At 39.2% G+C, this 17440-nt stretch overlaps 2 protein-coding genes across 4 annotated transcripts in view; both read right to left on the reverse strand.

The window, feature by feature from the left end:
• klar (klarsicht) overlaps positions 1 to 17440 on the reverse strand; it is a 124492-nt gene that overhangs the window by 64071 nt on the left and 42981 nt on the right. The window lies entirely within an intron of this gene.
• Positions 11296 to 11778, reverse strand: LOC138913130 (MAGE-like protein 2). The gene is made up of 2 exons (XM_070215626.1): positions 11673 to 11778; positions 11296 to 11608 (listed from the first exon to the last, which is right to left on the reverse strand). The coding sequence occupies exons 1-2, from the start codon at positions 11682 to 11684 to the stop codon at positions 11360 to 11362; spliced, it is 261 nt and encodes an 86-aa protein (XP_070071727.1). The 5' UTR covers positions 11685 to 11778; the 3' UTR covers positions 11296 to 11359.

Here is a 17440-nt window from a genome sequence, read left to right on the forward strand (position 1 = left end):
AGGAAGTGCTTGGTAGGCCGTAAATCAGAGATCCGAACCAAAAGAGATGATGCTTTGATTCAGTAATGAATCTTGTGTTGGTATAATATCATCGTCCGTTCCTTCGGTATTCGGCATATATATTTTTCGTACACTTTTGCGGCTTTTCAGCTGGCAAAGTAGGTAGTTCTACCTTTAGGTTCCGAAACAGAGTGTTTTGCGCACTCACAGATACACACGACTACAGATACCCGCACACAGATACTCCGAAGAGTTGGCTGGGGTAGAAAACAAACACAAAAACACAAACACAGAGACGCAAGGGAACGAGAATTCTGTACAAAAATGCAGGCGGCACTTGGCTTGTGATATATCCCTATATAGAGAGATATATGTGTGTATATATATGCACATAAAACAAGCTGACTGACTGTTTGTTCTCACTGTTTGAGCAACTTTCTGTGCGGAGTTTCTGGCTCGAAAAGAGTCTTTAAAAACATATTAAAAAATTCTGTAAGATCCACTTAAATGCCGTTACTATTTCACTCACTTTTGGCACTTTCTAGTCTGTTTGAACTTCATGTTTCAGTGATCATCATACGATCTTAAGAGTAAAAAATTCAATGATATCCAAGCATTGCGCGCGTTTTTTGTTTGTTGGTGGTTTTATCTTTTTCGCATCCACCGGAACCGTTTCGTTTCGTTACGATTTCGATCCGAATGGGCTGTTCATTTGCGTGGACCGCTCGCGAGTTACTGAGCGCTCGCTCACGGCGCAGATACATTTTGCTGCCGCCAAAAATGTTAACTTAACAGTCATGTTACTTAACAGAGCGGCATGTTGCCGGTTCGGCTCAAGAGCAGCATGTTGCTAGCAACATTTGCAGTTGAGCATTTTTCTTGTGATCTAAGGATATTTTTAAATCGTAAATTTATATCATACTATTTAAAGTATATTATTTTTTAACTTAAGAAAAACCAATTTGTATCAACTAATATTTAAACCTAACAATTTCTTGCATACCTAATTATAAATTTATTAATTTTTTGAACCAATATTTCAATGAATTCAAACCAAACTAGAATCTCAGCTCTCAATACTTTTATTACTGGTAATTTACCACCCTTTTTTATGACCTTTCAAAGCAGGTAATCGCCATAGCTATAGGTATTTGTTACCTACTACTTACACTTCTCCTTCCATCAAAAATCAAGGAAACAGTTTGATAATTGCCAGCCGCAACATTGTAACCGTGTGTATGTATTTTCATCGTGGCTTTGTTTGTTCATATGTGGGTGCTAACTCAGTGGTTGGCACGGCAAGAATTTCGCAAATTAACAAAGACGGAAAAACACGGCACAACAGGAAAATCCATAGGAAAACAGAAATATCGAACGCTTCTTTCCCAGGACTGAGGACCGAGCAAGAGGTCTTTGACATTGCCTTTATAGCGAGGTGTTAAAGGCAATTAGAATGTTGGTAAAAATGTTTTTAACATGGGTATAAAGGATCGGGAGAACGGGAATTGATTAGCTCAAATAAAATTAAAGTGCACATAGGAAATTTAAAAGTATTTATTGGCATTTAATTTTTAAGAAATATCTTATAACAAGCAAATCAGTTTTGCTATTCTTGGGAAGGAAGAAAACAAGTTAATGGTTAGATATTTAACACCAATCATTAGGAATTATTAGGAAATATTTCTTTGATCCGTAACAGATTATCCCAGACAATGGATTAGTGTCATCTCAAACACTGAAACCCCATATAATACCTCCCATTTTTGCATAATCAGCACCACACCTTCAACTCTTCCTCTAAAACTTATTAATGATCTTCAACTATCAACTCGTCTATGATCGCAGCAAATTAGTCCACGCATAAAAACACTTATGCAAGGGATCCGATACCAAACAAAAATATATATACGTCTCTATGTAGTTTTTTTCTCGCAAACTGATTAATCTACCCCGACTGGGCGGCAATTTTTTAAGACTCTCGGAGAAGGGCCAACGAAATTTCGGTCTAGCCGCGGGCGGTGACAGCACAAAATGCGAAAATGTAAAAAACAAAACAAAAAATTTAAGAAACTTGGCTGAGGGAAAATACACGAAAAATAAAGCATAATTTGATTTGACAAATGATGGATGCCAGCAAAAGGCAAAAAATAAAATCAAGAAGACGCCAGCGAAGAATCTCCCCGAGCAAATGGGCTGCTGATATTGCCCAAAACCGTAATCAAATTTATGTAAATTTCATAACAAGACCAATTATTTATAATGCCCTGTAAAACATTGCACAAAAACATTTCCTGGTCGCTCGTCTCCCTCTCGAAACTTTAGACCTTAAAGCACACATTAATTTCCCCCGCGCTGAACATAAAATAAAATGCGTAAATTCGTTTCGAGCCAAGAAAGGCTAAACCCGAGGGTTTTTACGTTTTACGGCAATGATCGCTGGGCAGAAAGGGAAATCTCAACAAAACGTTGATGCATTTTCGGCCATTTGTCAAAGTCGAGTCGGATGCGAGCCAAATTGGCTGAAGATCGGTCAATTACATGCCTGGAAATTTAAGCCAGCCAACGAAAAACCAACTAAGATCAGACGCGCTTTACCGAAGATAGGGAAAATCTACGATTACTATAAAATATGGACTATTTTAATCCGGAAGATATCCAGAAGAATAAACCGAAATTCTGAAAAAGTTAAAAATTTAAATATCCGACTTCAAAAAACTATGAGAATTTTGAGAAGTTAAAAAAAAATAATGTTGCAAACATTATAAAAAAAATTCCCTTAAAAATCCAAAAGTTTACCTTATCCAAATTTTACTCGACATCTGTTAAAAATCGGCACATATATATATATAAGTTTAACTTTAGAAACGACCTCTTATTACTAATCTCCCAGTTAAACTTATTAACTTAAACGACCTATAACTGTTATATATTTATGAGTTTTTCTTCTCGCCTTTCGAGCTTCCCATTTTTGCAATTTCTTCCTCTAAATGGCTTTAACTTCCCTCACTTTCGATAGTTTCGATGTTCACCATCTCTCCCCCACACACTACAACTATCGTACATGCTGTCCGGCGGCGGCGGGCAGTAAAGTCAACTTGAAGGGCTTTGCATAATAATATTGACATCATCAAAGCGGTTTATGTGGACCTCTGGCCCAACTCCTCCATCCACCGTCGCAACTTCAGCCCCGAAGCTCTGCAACTCTGTGACAGAGTCCCCAGATGTTTGCCTGATTTATGGTCGTGCTACTTACGTGGCAATATAAATTATATATACAAGTATATATGTTCATCAGCTGTGGGTAAAAGTTGGTTTGCTTTGGACAATTTGCTTACCTGAAATGAGAGGAAGAGGAAAAAATGTTGAGAAAGATTTGCTTAACAAAATGATGCGCAAAATGATAGGGGAGTTGGCTATATTCCGGATGCTAGGAAAAGCTATCTTCAAGATCGCGATAATCTAACTGGGTCATTTGAGCCATCCATTAAGCTGCATTTGCGAGAGATAAGAGATGCTACTTTGGAATGTAATTAATAAGTAGAGTGTTGAGTTTACGGTAAATGATATTCCCCAAACTTTAGCAGTTTACCATAAAATCTGCATATCTGCATCTTTCTTTCTCGCTGCGAGTTTGATCCACTTTTCAGGCTTTTTGGTCTAGCCGAAATGTCGCCTCTTTCGTGGCCTTTGGTGCGCACAATTTATGCATTGTTGGCCAGGCCAACAGGCCAGCAGCCATTGAGCCATGAAAAACCGAAGGCAACACCAGTAGAAATAGAAACAGAAACAGAAGTAGAAGCCAGAAGCTTTCACAAATCGCAAACAGACGATGAAAACAGTTAAAAAGTTGCGAGTTCATTGTTGCATGCACTATGCGGAGCCATTGGAGAGGCAAGCAGCAAACTGCAAACTGCAACTACCAACTAGCAGCGGCAAATGCAACACAAGGAGCAACATCAACAGCAGCAGCCACCGTTTACCCACTCAACTGGGGAATCCCCTCCCGAATTCCCTGCTCATCTGACATCGGTTGTGTTCTACTGAACCGCCGCGTGAACTTTGCGTTCGTTATGAGTTGGAGCGGCAGAAAATGCGAGTCGAGATGAGCTCGTGACACGATGGTAAATCGAAGGAATTGCTGATTCCTGAATAATAAATATACTTATTTAAGAAAAAAAGAATCCATTCAGATATTTTTGTGTAATTTTTTAAATATTCTACACTGTGTGTGTGCAGGCAGAGCGACGGCAGAGGTTTTAAGGTATAACATTAAGAAGATTTCTAAAATTTTCAAAGAGTGATTAGAACGTCCTCTAAGAATCGATTGATCTCTAACAATAAATCTTTATTCCAACCAAAAACAAAATGCCATCTCTAAACCAATTGAGCTTCCTTTTTAAATACATAACACAGCATCTCTCAGCGTCGTCAGTTCAACAAAGTTCGTCGTTTGTCTTGTCCAAGCGGGAGATACAGTTAGAATAATGGTGATTGATAAATATTGTCTATGCACGATTTTCAGCATTTAATTGAAGTTTGAAGCGCAAGGTCCCGTGCTTGAGAGCTAAGAGCTCGAGGTCCCCGTTGCCAAAGCTGCCACCGTTGCACCCATTTTACCCGTTGCAACCCCATTGAGGTGGAAGTCTAATTGATGGCAGCATTTACAGTTTTGTCTGCTTTTGTCTCCCTGCCTTGTTTCCAACCGCAATACAGTTGCTTTCTCCCCACCCACACACACACACAGCGAGAGTTACAGAGAAGAAAAGCCTCCCACTTCCAAGAAAATGCAGGCAGGAAACTTCCAGTTTGATGTCTAATTGTCAAGATTTTTATGCTTGATTTTTATGAACCCCACGAGTAGAGAAATAATTTGTTTTCTTCTTCGTAGCTTACTTTTAATGGCAATCTCTTTGCAAATAGGCGAGTATTGTTTTGTGAGCCACTTTTCCAATTCTTGGCTGGCTTTCTTCTGGCTGCAGCGGCAGCAGCCTCCTCGCAAAACAGACAATATAACTTAAATTTCCACTCATGATAAACAGAAAAGTGAATTGCCTTGGCATGCCCACTTGGCAGTTAGAAAATGAAAACATAAGCAAGACAACAAGGATGTGGTAAATCCCTTTCAAGGCGAAGCGACTAATACCCTTTTTGGTAAAGTAAAGTTTAATATAAGATATGATACCGTCCCTGCTCGGGCGCCAATAGTTATAAAGTACCGTAATACAATTTGCATTAAAAAGTCCCTGTTCGGGCGCCATGTGATGAAAAGAACCAAAGTAAAAAGTATTCCCATATTCCTGTATGCCCATAAAAAGTGTATCTATGGGAGGATAAGACACTTGTATTCTCTCAGATTTACGAACTCACTTTCCCCCTTCAAAGATTGCTGGCACCTCTTGCCAAGTGTTCAACTCTCTTTTCAGAGCATCGCCAGAGATCTTCGGGCAGCTGAAGCTGAGACTGTTCAGCCTTTCCAGTCGACAGCAACTTTCATGTTCTCGGCAGATGCGCGGCAAATGATAACAGAAAATGCGTTTTCCATTTCGAGGCATAATTTCGCGAAGCGGCGCGGCCGAATCCATTTTCCGCATTTTCCCGGTCAATTTTGTGTTGCCTCTGCGTGTTGTTCACAACTTGGCGGTGAAAGAACGAACGATGGGAAATGTTGGCAAAAAAAAAAATCAGAAAAAGAAAGAACGAATCAAAGCAGCAGAATCACCTCCTGTTCAGCAGCAAACAAACAGCAAAGAGGCGGGAAAAAACAATATATACAAAGTGAGCCAGGGGAAAGGTAAGAAGTCTGCTGGGCAATAAAAATAATAATCGAACTGCAGCCGCATTGCGTTGGCCGCAAAGTTATTGCCCATTGGCTCTGATCGATTGGGCCATAAAGGTGAGCAAAAGGGGAGCAGTGAACCAAAAGGGGGAAAGAATCCAATCCAGGGAGAAATGGGAGAGGGAAAGAAATTGCCGTTGGCTGGTGATGGTAATTTGATAATTGGCAACGCTTTCTGCTTGAGAGTTATATAATACGCAGCCAAGAGTGGAGTATTTCATATGAAAGAAGCAGAGGGAATGGTGTAAAGAAAGATCTATAAACTTTAATCGCACATACAAATATAATCTTAAATTTATTTTTAACTAAGGTTCCTAAAAATGTTACATTTATATTTTAAAAATCATTTTTAAATTCAGTAAATATATTTATTAAATATTTTTCAAATTGGTTCTTTTTTGTTTAAATATATCATCTTGTATTTATTTTTAAAAGGATCCAAACAATTTTTAAAAGTTATTCCCTTTTTTGTTACTACAAATATTCCCATAATTCACAATTTATTGCTTGACCCAATTAGGCCAATGAAGCTTCTTACCAAACCGCAACGATCCCTGAACCTAATTCCAGAAATACCTAGCTGACCCCAATTCGCATCCGCGCCTGATGGTTATTACGGTTAACCAGAGAGATTACCCAACCGACTAACAGACTAACATTTGCCACTTCATTGCCCTGCACTTTCCGCCAAGCTGAAAAACTGAAAACCAAACTATAATCGCAGTTGATCCCCATTTACCTTCGATGGACTCTGAAAACTCCTCCCCGTCGATTATTACCCAATCCTAATCATATACATGAAAAGCGCTCAGTCTAATGAACTCTTGAACCGGAATGTCTTACTAAATCCACTGGACTGGGATATCTTTGGATCTCTGGGGGATATGAAAATCTCATTCGCACGCCAAATTGATTTCAATCAGCGAACAATAAAGCAATTTCCTTAGAATTTCACACTTCAATTCACCGCGACTCACTGACTGAATGACTGACTGACTTGACCCAGTGCTCCACAATCGGTTGGCAATCTGGCAAACACAATGTACATATATAATGCCAAATCTCCCCAAAATCAGCCGTGAAGTTTGTACAATTCTTTGGCACTTTTGCAGCTGACAATGAGTTGGGAATAATCGAGAGGGGGGAATCCAGCTGCGCCTGCGCACACTTCTAATAATGGACGTTGGACGACGCCCACCGGTGGCATGGGCGATGATTTATGAGGCGGCTCCTCCATTTGCGGCTTAAGCTAAAGCTCACCCAAAGAGAGAAGTGAAAACTCCGCTTCAAGGGTGTGAAAAGTGGCAAATGAGTTGTGCTTGTTGTTTGTTGAGATTGCTAGCGCACAGAGTTCTCTTGGATAATGCAAAACAAAATGCCCGCAAATTGCAGACACGACCGGATCTGGAAGATCTGGCTGAGACTCCTTTTCCCCACCAGCACAGCACTCAAGATTAATCGCCAGGGCTTTGAAGTGACGCCAAGTTTGGTGTCAAAAACTGCGGCAAACAAAAAGTGAGACCCAAGTAAACGAGCGGCGAGTGTTAATGAAGCACAATCGCTCACTGAAAAATAGTTGTAGATAGATTTAAAGGAATTTGGCTTGTAAGAAATTAGTTATCTCAAGAATTCGCTATCATTATAAATCATGAAATCTAAAGAATTCGCGTTTTCAAATGTGTTTATTTGAGACAAATATAATTTCTACTTTGATACCTGATATCTATTTTGGAATTTCTATGATAATAAACTTAAAAAACCAAAAATCTGAAGAATTCGCGTTTTAAATTTTTGTTAATTTCCAGGTTAATTCATATCTCTCTCCAAAACAAGTCAAATATTTTTAATAAAGCATATTTTCAACACTTTCTTTTTGGCAGTGCAGCCATCCTAAAGTGCAGTCGCAGACCCAGTTGTCTTCCCATGTGGGCCCACCCACGCATCTCTCTTCAGCGGCACTTTGCATTAAGCCCAAAGTCGAGTGTTGAAGTCGACTCTTATTTTATTTGCAGCTGTGGCTTTGCTTTTGCCGAATAACGGCAGATCCCCCCATTATGTTGAGCCACCCACTCAAGCCAGGTGGAGTGGAAAGGATGAAACTCGAGATCATAAAGGAACCGTAGAGATCGCTTTGGCTTGGAGAACTGGCAACTTGAACTTGCCCCTGGCTGCGACGGGGATGGGGATTGATTACAAGCGGATCACAGCGGATCAGGATAAATGAGGTAAACATCATTAGATGTGGAGGTGAAAACTGGTCTTCGATCTTTGTTTGCCATAATGACGAATTGTTATTCTTCGTGATGGCGAAGAAGTAGCACGGCACGGGAAGAAACGCTCAAAGATTAGAGTATCATTTGCATAAATCGATCAGATTGTCTTAGCGGCTCTGTGGATTTGCCTTAATGATGATAGTCAAAGCTGAGAAGAAAGGTAGACAAGGAGAAATAGAAGAGGTAATCTCCTAGAAAAGAAATCTCAATTGCAAGTGTTCTTCTCGAGTATCCTGACTTTCTCATTTATTTGTTTATAGAGCTGAATTAAAGATATAAATTTAATCAAGTTGGCAGGAGTGTGTATATGTAAAGGCTGATCTGCACTAAGGCAGTAAAAAGAAATCATTGCATTTTACGATTTATTTTCAGTTTTATACCCTTGATCCAGTGATATACAAATGTTTAACGATTTAAAGGAAATGGGTAACAGGATTGACTTTTAACGTAAACTTTCTTGAAATCAATTATTCTAAATAAATAAATAAATATTTTTAAATAAAAAATATTTTTTAATAAATAAAATTTTTTTTAAAATATGGGATTTCTAAGATTTTCATATTCAGAACCTTAATTTTTATATTTTTTCCTAACATTTTTTTTTCTTTATTTATTTAGTCTAATAGCTTGTCTTTCCATTTACCGTTCCCATCTCAAATATCCTTAGTCCCCTGGTAAGCCACTGACCCCCGCTGACGTTTAACGACTATTAACCCCCGACAACCCTTAGCACTTGGCACCTCCCGCCCACCTACATTCAGCCTCCAACTCTTCCGCCTTTCGAGACCACCGGCTTTGATTTCCCAGAAGCCCCACAACCACCGTTTTGCACATATTTCTACTTAGTGCAACAACTTTAAACGGCAACTTGCCAAAGTAAAGCAGTAAAACTCAAATGAGGAAAACTAGGGGAGCAAAAAATGAAAAAGAGAAAAACTTTTACCACAAATCGGATTTCCTGCATCGATTTGCGGTCTTCGCACGCGCCTCGAACTCAAAAGCCGAATGCATAAAGTGGATCACAGAGCAACGACTGCCTTTTAGAAAAGATCCCATCTCTTCGAAACGAGAGCGACCAGAATCCCCAAGCTCTCGATATCAGAATCAAAGACAACGCACTCGAATGCCAGAGATATTTCCCAAGGAAATAGAAGAGATTCTTTCGGTGTCCCCGCTTTTCCAAGAAGCCATCCAAAGCCCGAAAAAGAAGCAGAAGAAGGAAACGTGTGCGAGGCTGACAAGTTTTTCCCTTATTTGTTATTTGTTGGCATCACAGAAGATGGATGACATCCAACAAGCCAAGTTTGCCAGACGAGAGTGCTCTCAAAAAAGAGTGTGTGCAGAGAAAGATTGGTACAACAATCACGAATTAAACGTTCGAGGGGGAATTCCAATCGATTTAAATATATACTACTCAATAGGTTTCGGAAGAAGAAACAAAACAATGTATTGAAAGCATAGATTCTTTGGTAGTGAATTTGATTGACCTAAGCTTGGTTGAATGAGAATCGCATAGAAAGGCGATAACTGAGAAAATATCTCTTAAATTTCGAAAAATTCCTAAATTATTATAGTGTTCTTTTCAATGAAAGTAAAATCGGGACTTTATGAATGCTCTTAAATTATTTATAAATTATAAAAGCTAAATCATGACTTTGAGTAGGCATGATCTTAACGAACTTGCAAACACGTTCAACTTCTATTAAAGTGCGAACTATTAAAGTCAAAAGAAGATGCCTGTAACCTATTCTATTTATGAACCCATCTTGAACAGAGAACCCCGCTTCCATTCAAAGGGGCACTGAATGCACTGGGTGTGGAGAACAAGTTTCGCCCCAAGTCATTTGGCTTGTCCCAGCATTCCACCTTCTCCTCCTTCTGCTGACAACGTGCCAAAATGGCCCTGGAGGCTTCTATCGAAGGGCCTAGCGCTCCAAACTAATTGCCTGGGCACGCCTTCAACTTCTTTACAAAATAGAGAGAAGTGCGGATCTCATCAAGCGCCAATGCATATTCATAGTCATAACGAGATTTGAGGTCTGCCATGTTCACACAATCTTCCCCTGTTTTTTCCCCCTCAGATTTCAAGACGACACTCCTCATAACTGCACAATTACCTCGTTATTTTAATTAGTCAAAAATAAAACAGGGAAAAAATGAAAAAATTGAGCAAGTGCAGGAAAAAATTGAGGTGACAACACACATAGGAAATGTCTAAATATACAAACAAAAGCTGGACAAAGCATAAATCACCTGGGAGGGGAGAGGAAAAACCGGAGGGAACTGTAACTGCAAACAAGTTAATGAATGTATCTGAGAGATACATCTGCATGAGGAGAGAGAGAAAGACTCGTCGACAAATAGAGTTGGCCGAAAAGCAAAAAGCGGCTATAAAAAGCGTTAACAAGACAACAACAACAGCAATTGGCAAACAATAAAATACACTTAGCAGCCGAAGAAGAAGAAGCGGATGGCTACTAAATTGCTGTTAACAATTCTCGGGGAGCCCATCCAGTCAGCCAGCAGAGGCAAATAAATTTTTCTGTCTACCAAAAAAGTGGGTCAACAAGGAAAGCCTCCCCCCGTTTTCTTTAATTTTTTTGTTTTATTTTATAGAAGCTTTTCAATGCCAACGGCAAAACATTTCACTCAGACTCTTTCTCTCGCGTGTTGCTTATATTTTAACTACCGTTTAAAAAGTATCTTATGGACACTCACAACTCTTCTTAACTCCACTCCCTCTCCGCATTCATTAATCACCTTCAGTCTTCAGTTCAGTCCAAAGAGTCAATTTCGAACAGCCTGCCAAATGTGTTCCACGCAACTACTGAATCTCTGTATCTTTCGGGTGCCTGGAACGAAGCGCACATTTGGCTTTTATCACTCGATCCGCACCAAATAAACTACAAAGCCAATAACGCAAAAAAACCAAATCAAAGAAAACACATTTGTGTGCCAGATTTCGGTGCATTTACGGATTGCGTGAAGAATTTCCTATCGAACCAGACCAAAGCTAGCAAAAACTTAATGGGTTTGGGAAGAAAAAAATTGGCGGGACATGTGAAAATAATGCATTTCAATAAAGTGAACTTGGCAGGCCTAAGCTTTGATGAATGAGAAGCGCATAGAAAGGCTTGCTATAAAAAGTACACTTTAAAAAGATAAGAAATACCTTTTTTCGTTTAAATAATTTTGTTTGGTAATTTATTTTTTCCGGATCGATATCAATAATGTTTTCTCTTTTCCCAATTTAACCGTGGTAGATGTGGTGTCCGTAGGTGGGAACAGCGTAGGACTTCAGCACGGGGACATGCTGAACCACAGGGACATGCTTGACAACTGGAACATGCTGCACCACCGGAACCTGCTTCACCACCGGAACATGTTTCACTACGGGCACCACATGGGCCACAGGAACCACTCCATAAGATCCATAAGAGGGCTCAATGTAACCAGGAGCAGCGAAAGCCACAGCAAACAGGGCAAAGATCACAGCAATCTAAAGAGGTTGATGTTAAGTTAATTTAAACCAAGGAATATTTTAAATATATCCTTAAACTTACAATGCGAAACATTTTGGTAGTTTGTTTTAATTTACAATCTTAAACTTTGAGATATAGTCACTTGGATGCTAGTCGGTTGACTGTTGTTGATTTACCAAGGCATCGGTTACTTTATATAGCCAAGAATCACGATAATAATGACTCCTAAACGAGCAAACGTGTTTAGCAGCCATGATTTCATATAATTCTTTGGTTTAATTGAGAGAATGGATTTATCAGTTGACCCAGGGGCCTCCTCATATAGGTCTTTTTATGTGGTCTTGACCTTGGTTCTCCGATCATCACAAACGCGTGAAGTCGATCGATATAATGACAATGGTCTCGGGAAGTAAACAATAATAGGCAAACGGATCTTAACACAACACACAATTGAAGAGTTATTGAATGGGGGGATTATGTCCAAAGGTTGAACAATAACGACCGATAACGGGAAGTTCGCCGCTGGAGTTGAAACAAAATAGAATGCGCATTATCCGAAGATATCTTCTAAAATTGGATATAATTAAACTGGTTTGGCGCGTGGCGCTCGAACAGAAGTAATTTGGGGGCTATTTTAAGAGTTTCAGAGGTGTTAACTACTATATATAATGATGCCACGGATGGTCAATCAACAACAGTCGTCCGACTAATACAAAAGTGTGATAACCTCAAAGTTGAAGTCTTAAATTCAAAACAAAACCTCAAGATGTTCCGCATTGTAAGTTTAAGGATATATAATATTTCCGTTGGTGTGTATTAACTAGATATTATTTCTCTAGATCGCTGTGATCTTTGCTCTGTTCGCTGTGGCTTTCGCTGTTCCTGGTTACATCGAGCCCTCTTATGGATCTTATGGAGTAGTCCCAGTGGCCCATGTGGTGCCCGTGGTGAAACACGTTCCGGTGGTGAAGCAGGTTCCGGTGGTGCAGCATGTTCCCGTCGTCAAGCACGTCCCAGTGGTTCAGCATGTCCCCGTGGTAAAGTCCTATGGAGTCTCATCCTACGGAGTTCCCACCTACGGACACCACATCTACCACGGTTAAGCATTGAAAAGATCTCACTGACTTCGACTCGACACGAATAAACTAATATCCAAATGAATATTAAAGGTTTTTCTTATTTGGAGGGACAATTCAGGCTAGCTCTTGTCATCTTAACATATTTTGCAGTAATTTGAAACTTTTATTTCAGAACTGTTTTAAACATTTTTGAGCCTTTCTATGAGATTCTCATTTGGTACACTTAAGGGCAATATTGAAGACATTTTCTAAAATCTCACCTACAAAATTGTAGATCTTAAGAAAGAGAAATTTATTTTAGAAACATTGTATTGGTTTGGTAAAATAAATGAGCAAACACTGGCCCAAGTTCCCTTCCATTACCAGCACTTTCCATTTTCCACATTTTTAACACCATCCAATATTTGTTTTATGGTCGGCACACTTAAGTGGTGTCCATGGTACGCTGATCATTTTTATGGGACATTTTGTTAAATTTAATTTTCACCTCGCTCATTATGTTATTTGCAAAAAGTCACACATAAAGTCGTTAACAAGGCGGCAAAGCTTCCAGAGAAAATTTCTTCATTAATGAGCGGAATAAAGTAACGCCTCTAAACTGCAGCCGCAGCAGCTGCATCTTCCCCGTGTGTCGTGTCTCTATAAAGTCTATAAAACCCAATCCCAGCTCGTCTTTAATTTGAGCCAATTAAAGTGGCGACAAAGCAAAGCCTTCGCTTCAAATCCCGAATGAAAACTCAGAGCTGCCTTTCCCTTTTCCCCGCTTTTGCGGTGTTTCGATCTTCGGCGTTAATGATGAACCTGAATGGATCGTACATGAATTTTTCATTGTTTTTTATTCGGGCCTTTATTCGGGTTATTAAATCGCTGGCTAGAAAAACTGAAAACTGAAAACTGAAAACCAAAGAAATAAACAGAGAAAATATAAAAATAAATTGTGTTCGAAAGTCAATTTTGTGATCATGCTTTTGGGGCCTTTTTTTCGTTGTTCGGCGACTGCTCTTTTCTTTTGTTTTTCCTATTGCCAAAAGATTTATTGTTGGCTTTTTCTTCTTAATTTTACCCACATTTCATTTCGGTTTCAGTTGCAGTTTAGCCGGCTACCAATTTCAGTTCCACTTCCTTCAGTTTAAAATAAATTTCTCGCCCAAAGTTTGGCAATTTTATTTCTCTATTAAAAGGGGGAAAATAGTAATTTGCTGCTCGATTATGACGAAATCATTTGATCCGCTTCACATGTGACGTAGTCTTTGTATTTTTTATACTTTTTGGGCCTGTCTTTCCTTTTGTGTGGTTTTTTTGTTGTCTGTGGTAATGACTTCATCCGCAGTTCATTTGATAAATTATCCGCCAGTTTGTAATAATATTTTTCTTTAGCTCGCTCCGTTGGGGGGTGTTGCCTTCGATTTGGTGTGCCTGCTTTTGTTTTCATTTTGTTAATTATCCGCTTTAATTGTTAATTTAAATCACGAAGAAAAGTGAAACTCAATTGAACTTGAGAGACCCCCGTCCATCTATCTTGCTCGTGTGTTATTTTCTTATGAAATTGGGCGTGTTGCGGATCGATGAAGGAGAGAAAGGTTTTCTGATCCGATTGTTAACGATAAGAGGAGATTAGATTGGCTTTGGCATTTGTTATGCTTTTGGATAGAAGTAGAAGTGGAGTGGGAGATTTACATTTTTTGAAGTCAAGCATTTTAAGTTATTTCTTTGGGAAGTATTTATTAAACTTCAGATAAATATTTAAATAAATTATAAATTTTTCAATTTTATGAAACTGTTTTGTTTAACTTCGGAATATTTAAAAAAAATGTCTTTTGTTGCGTTAGAATCGGTTCACTCGTTCAAGAGTTGTAGCTTCTCAAAGATTTTCGGCAAAAACATTCTTTAAATAGGTTGGCAACCCTACATGCGACAACCCTCAAACAGCACGTAAAATATTACGATAAACTAGGCATAAAAATGTAGTTTTAGATGACTAGTTTTGCAGAGAATGCCTTATAAATTAACAGCTGACTCTTAATGAACTGCTAAATGAACTCCCATTATCGCAATTACTATTCAGTTAGGCCCAAAACTAAACGACTAAAAGATGGCAAATAAAATGGAAAGTCCATTTAAAGGTTCACTTAACGCGAAAGTTGAACTATAACCGAACTGGGCAATGGGCAGCAATCGTAACTGAATTTTCAGTGGAACTTGGACTCACGCAGACTTGGGCTAACTACTCTCTTGACTGGGCTAATTCGGTGGTAAATGTTTTATTGCCGCCCAGCGACTGACTGCAGCTGGCCATATGGTCTGCAGTCTGCAGTCTGCACCTAAGTTGGACTTGGAGTCCAGCTAACTTATTGGGCGAAAGGTTACACAGCAATTGTTATGCAAATCTGGCGGAGGGAAACACAATGGACACCGCGATATTCGATAGAATCGGACAACAAGCAAATCGAAATGAAAAATTCAAAATTCGAAATTCGCAAATCCTATCGAGGCGAAACATGAAATTATGACTGCCATAAAGTGGAGCACTTCCTCGACTCCCGCACACGAAATGGAAATGGAAATTGTCAATGCGATTATATGGTTTCTCGGAGCTCTTAGCTAATCGCGCCGGCCAGAGTCCAAATTGCACCACCTTCACTTTTCCTGCGGCTTTTCCAGGGAAAAACAAACTTATTTTCTCGCTTTGTCGCGCTGCTGCTTTTGCTGCTTGTCTTGACCATTTTTGGTGGCCCCAGTTGGTCGGGAAACAAAGACATCCTGTCGTCGCAGGCGACAGGGAACATGATTGTTTACGCTTCACTTGACCAGAACAGCGAATGCTTAACCCACTGTGGCCCCCAAAAAACAAACACTTGTCAGAGATTTTATCGGAATCGTAGGCATTTAACAGTACAATCTAAGAAATAATTTAAAAAACCTTAAAGAGGAAAGTAAACTTACCAAGTTGTGTGACAATTAAATTGAAAACTTAAAAATAAGTGTCTAAAAGTTTGCAATAATATTTTATAAATTCGAAAATCCAAAGAAATAAATACGAATAAAATTTCTTTGCATACTTTTAAGCACCTTTTTGAGTGATTTCAAACCATTACATTTTTTCTGAATAAATGTTTAGGTTTATTTTACCCATCCTCCCCAAACTTTTTCCCACATAATACAAATAAATTTCAGCCATCTGCAAAATACATAGAGTTATTCTCACTGGTCTTTGCTTTGCTTTGGCTTGGGTCTTCAATTAAAAAGGAGATTGCAGTCAGCACCTTGGGGAACCGAAGCCGAGAGATCTCCAGCTCGTTATGGCCATCGACATTGTCCGGCAGCTGACAAATTTTGGTTTTTGCTTCACGGCGATCATCTCTCAATCTCAATCTTTTCCAACCCAATCTCGATATCAAGCCCCTTTCCTTTTGGACTCTAGTCTCTCGATGCTGTGGGGCTTGATTGCGTCGATCGGTTTGTGGAATTGGAATTGGAACTCTAGTTAACAGTTTGGTTTTTTTGGACACTGAATGCGTGTCTCCGCCCCCGGGAACTGCAGAAGCAGCAACTGCAGTCTGCAGCCCGAAAACAATTGACAGAGACAAACGCCTAACAACTTATTGGAAATATGTTTAACCATTTTGGGCAATTGACATTTGGTGCTGCTGCCGTCGTCGTCGATCGATACTACTGCCTACTCTAAACTCTAGCTGAAAAAGCCTATTTCTATGAGGCTCTGGCTCTCTTTCTCCCATCGACAACGTGACAAAACAATTGTCGTAAATCAGGGGCAGCCAGCCGGAGTTTAGCAAGCCAAAGAGTTTTTGTCTTGAGCATTTTTCGGCTAACTGCCCACAATGCAAACTCAACTTTTTTCTTAGTCTTGGTTTTTGTTTACTTTCATTTGGCTCGTGGCCGGCTGTAGTTTGCCGTTTTTTTGGTTTTTTTTGGGGAGAAGAAAGAACGAATGTGTTTTTAAGGAATTCCATTGAACAAAAACGTTAAAGGAATTTTCAATTAGCCAAAAAATAAAAACTTACAATTCCTGAATGGGTCAAGAAAATGGGTAAGGGAAAGTATTTATTTTGTAAAAGGCTTTAAAATAGATTGGGAATTTTTTACATAAGTGGAAACCCGGAGGATTTTGTATTTAAAAAATTTAAATCGAATTTAATTTGGTCTATTTATTTTCTAAGTAATTGTTTTATAGTTATTATTATATTTAAAACATAAATAGATTTCCTCCATAAGCCAATCCAATTCTTATGCAATATTCCTCCTCGAACCGATTAACTTCTGTCATGGTCAAAGCTCAATTGAAACCGACACAAATCAAGCTAAAGGCGGGAACCGAAAGAGTCCAAGTCCAAAGACTTACTCTCTTCCGTCTTAGATTTTCCCAAACCCAAACTCACACACAATTACATAATATGGGGAGCCCAGAGCCTTGTTTATAGACAATATTGTTCAGATAAAAATCCCCCTAAATCAAAGAAATCCGAGAAAAAAAGAAAACCGAAAACAGAAAAGTGCAGAAAACAAATCTGTGGGCAATGCAATTCAGTGAGACTTTGAATTCACTCTCGATTGAAGGTGTTACAAACGTCCGAATGCCAATTATCAAGCAGAGGTTTCGAGGAGGTTATCTCGAGACCCCCTCTTTCCGCTCCCTCGCAGCAATTTTCACTTTCAGCTCAATAAATTTTCGTAACAAAAAATCAAAAAAATGGGAGAAAAAAGAGCGTGGAAAACAAGGGAACATTGTTGTCTTGATTTTTGGAGGGGAAG

The sequence above is a fragment of the Drosophila takahashii genome, chromosome 3L, assembly GCF_030179915.1.
Source record: "Drosophila takahashii strain IR98-3 E-12201 chromosome 3L, DtakHiC1v2, whole genome shotgun sequence".
In the NCBI taxonomy this organism is placed as follows: Eukaryota; Metazoa; Arthropoda; class Insecta; order Diptera; family Drosophilidae; genus Drosophila; species Drosophila takahashii.